General features: G+C 32.3%; 1 protein-coding gene across 1 annotated transcript; it reads left to right on the top strand.

Annotated features, from left to right (window-relative positions):
* The first annotated feature begins 734 nt into the window (after positions 1-734).
* On the top strand, positions 735-1,482 carry LOC105617844 (histone RNA hairpin-binding protein). The gene is made up of 2 exons (XM_012199398.1): positions 735-1,258; positions 1,338-1,482. Exons 1-2 carry the CDS (start codon positions 735-737, stop codon positions 1,480-1,482), a joined length of 669 nt encoding a protein of 222 aa, XP_012054788.1.
* The last annotated feature ends 382 nt before the right edge of the window (positions 1,483-1,864 follow it).

Below are 1,864 nucleotides of genomic sequence, written 5' to 3'. Positions count from 1 at the left end.
TTACATACTTTTCTCTTACAAATTAAAAAAAAGTTAAGCTTTGTACGAACGACATACCATGGCTCTCACCCATGATATTCATATTTGACCTGATTTCCTTATCACGAGTCTCATATAATATTATAGGCGAAAGAGTTAATTATATATTTTATGTGGGAAGGAGATCCAGCTAACCTCTAACTTAATCTAACCTGCAATTTCAACTTGCTGAAGACAATCACATTCCTGGTTGGAAATCGACGCATGCGCACTAAAAATTGAGGATCACATAAAAAGTTCAGTGTCTATGCTGTATGTACTTATACTGTAATCATAGCCAGAGCTATAGTCATAAAGTTTCTATAGGCGCGCAAAATCACTGCAGTGCAATCAAAAAGGCGCGCAGGGTGAATAGTGAAATGAGTAACGAAAATTGAAAGCGTTCGAATTTTTGCAAATGTAGTTTCAAATTGTGAGTTTCTTCTTTGCTGTATATGACGTTAGTGCTAGAACCGACTAATAATCGAAAGCAATATAAATTAATGTTTCATATTTGCCTCTCGAAGTAGAACTAAACAAAACAAACTGACTAATGATTGTGTAGGTTATATACCTGTTGCGATAATTGTACAAATTGTACGTGTCTAATGCGTCACTCGTAATATTTGAGTCAACCGAGTTTTAAGTATATATATATATATATTGCTATTTTCATGTTTTTAGATTAGTCAGATTGAAATTTTGTTTTGTTTAAAATGGATTCATCTTCACGCGAATCATCAGTGGAATTGGAAATTGTAGAGGACGAATTGCTCGACGAAGTGTTTTGTATGAACAATAAAGAAATTGTCGAATCTAAGCAAAATGACACAAAAAAGGAGGGCGAGAACAGTCCTTGGTACGAAGATGAAGAAGACACAGATGTTTACAAGAAGAACTATGAAAATTCGAATGCACGATGTGTCGATGTTCGAACGGAATCTGAAGAGGGACAAAACAATATTAAATGCACAGAGCACAAAGATAACATGAACAGACCAGATAAATTGCATACTTGGCGCAAGAGGACAAGGCAAGACAATATGGATCATGAGCATACTAAGATTTCTCGAAACAGACGCTACTCCAGTGACTCTAGTACAACCACTAATTCATCAGAAAACGATAAAAGACATGTAGAGTATGAGACAGATCCAGTTGTGCTAGCACGTAGACAAAAAGAAATTGATTATGGAAAAAACACTAATGGATATGACAGATATATTAAGCTAGTTCCAAAGTAAGTCTCATAAGATTAAGATATGTTAAAAAATTCTGTTATTTGTTGCATATATATTTAATTAAAATCGTTTTTTCAGAGAGAAACGTATGCGAGAACATCCAAGGACACCACCAAAATATATAAAATATAGCAGAAGGGGTTGGGATGGTATGATGAGGTTGTGGCGGAAGCAACTTCATTCTTGGGATCCTCCTCAGGAGAATGACAAGGTTGACAAATAGACTAAAGTCATTTTGTCATTCCGTTTATAATACTGCCAATATTATTTTCTTTAATTTATATTGCAATCATGTTATTTTAATGCCTTTATTGCGTATCATTTCTAGTTTTTGAAACAATTTTATAATATATAACTAATCATATAATAATAAGAAATATAACAAAGTGATATTTCTGTTCTTATTTATGCAATTTCATAATCGGTTTTAAAAAGTTTAATTACATAAATGATTTTGTATAAATAAAATAACATTAATATATATATATATATATATATATATATATATTAACTACTCTAAGTACGTAGGTTGTCTATTTACTTACTTATTTAGTAAACGTTAACCTACTCTATACACACTGTCGGTTCCGTACGAAACTACCTAA

This window comes from Atta cephalotes, assembly GCF_000143395.1.
Source record: "Atta cephalotes unplaced genomic scaffold scaffold00001, whole genome shotgun sequence".
Taxonomy (NCBI): domain Eukaryota; kingdom Metazoa; phylum Arthropoda; class Insecta; order Hymenoptera; family Formicidae; genus Atta; species Atta cephalotes.
The sequence above is the reverse complement of the archived record's forward strand: the minus strand, read 5'-3'. Positions and strand labels throughout refer to the sequence as shown.

Bases quoted from the DNA above. Each gene is read 5' to 3' on its own strand.
- LOC105617844 (XM_012199398.1), top strand. From the start codon at position 735: ATGGATTCATCTTCACGCGAATCATCAGTGGAATTGGAAATTGTAGAG. The intron at 1,259-1,337 runs GTAAGTCTCATA...TCGTTTTTTCAG, and splicing joins TATATTAAGCTAGTTCCAAA to AGAGAAACGTATGCGAGAAC.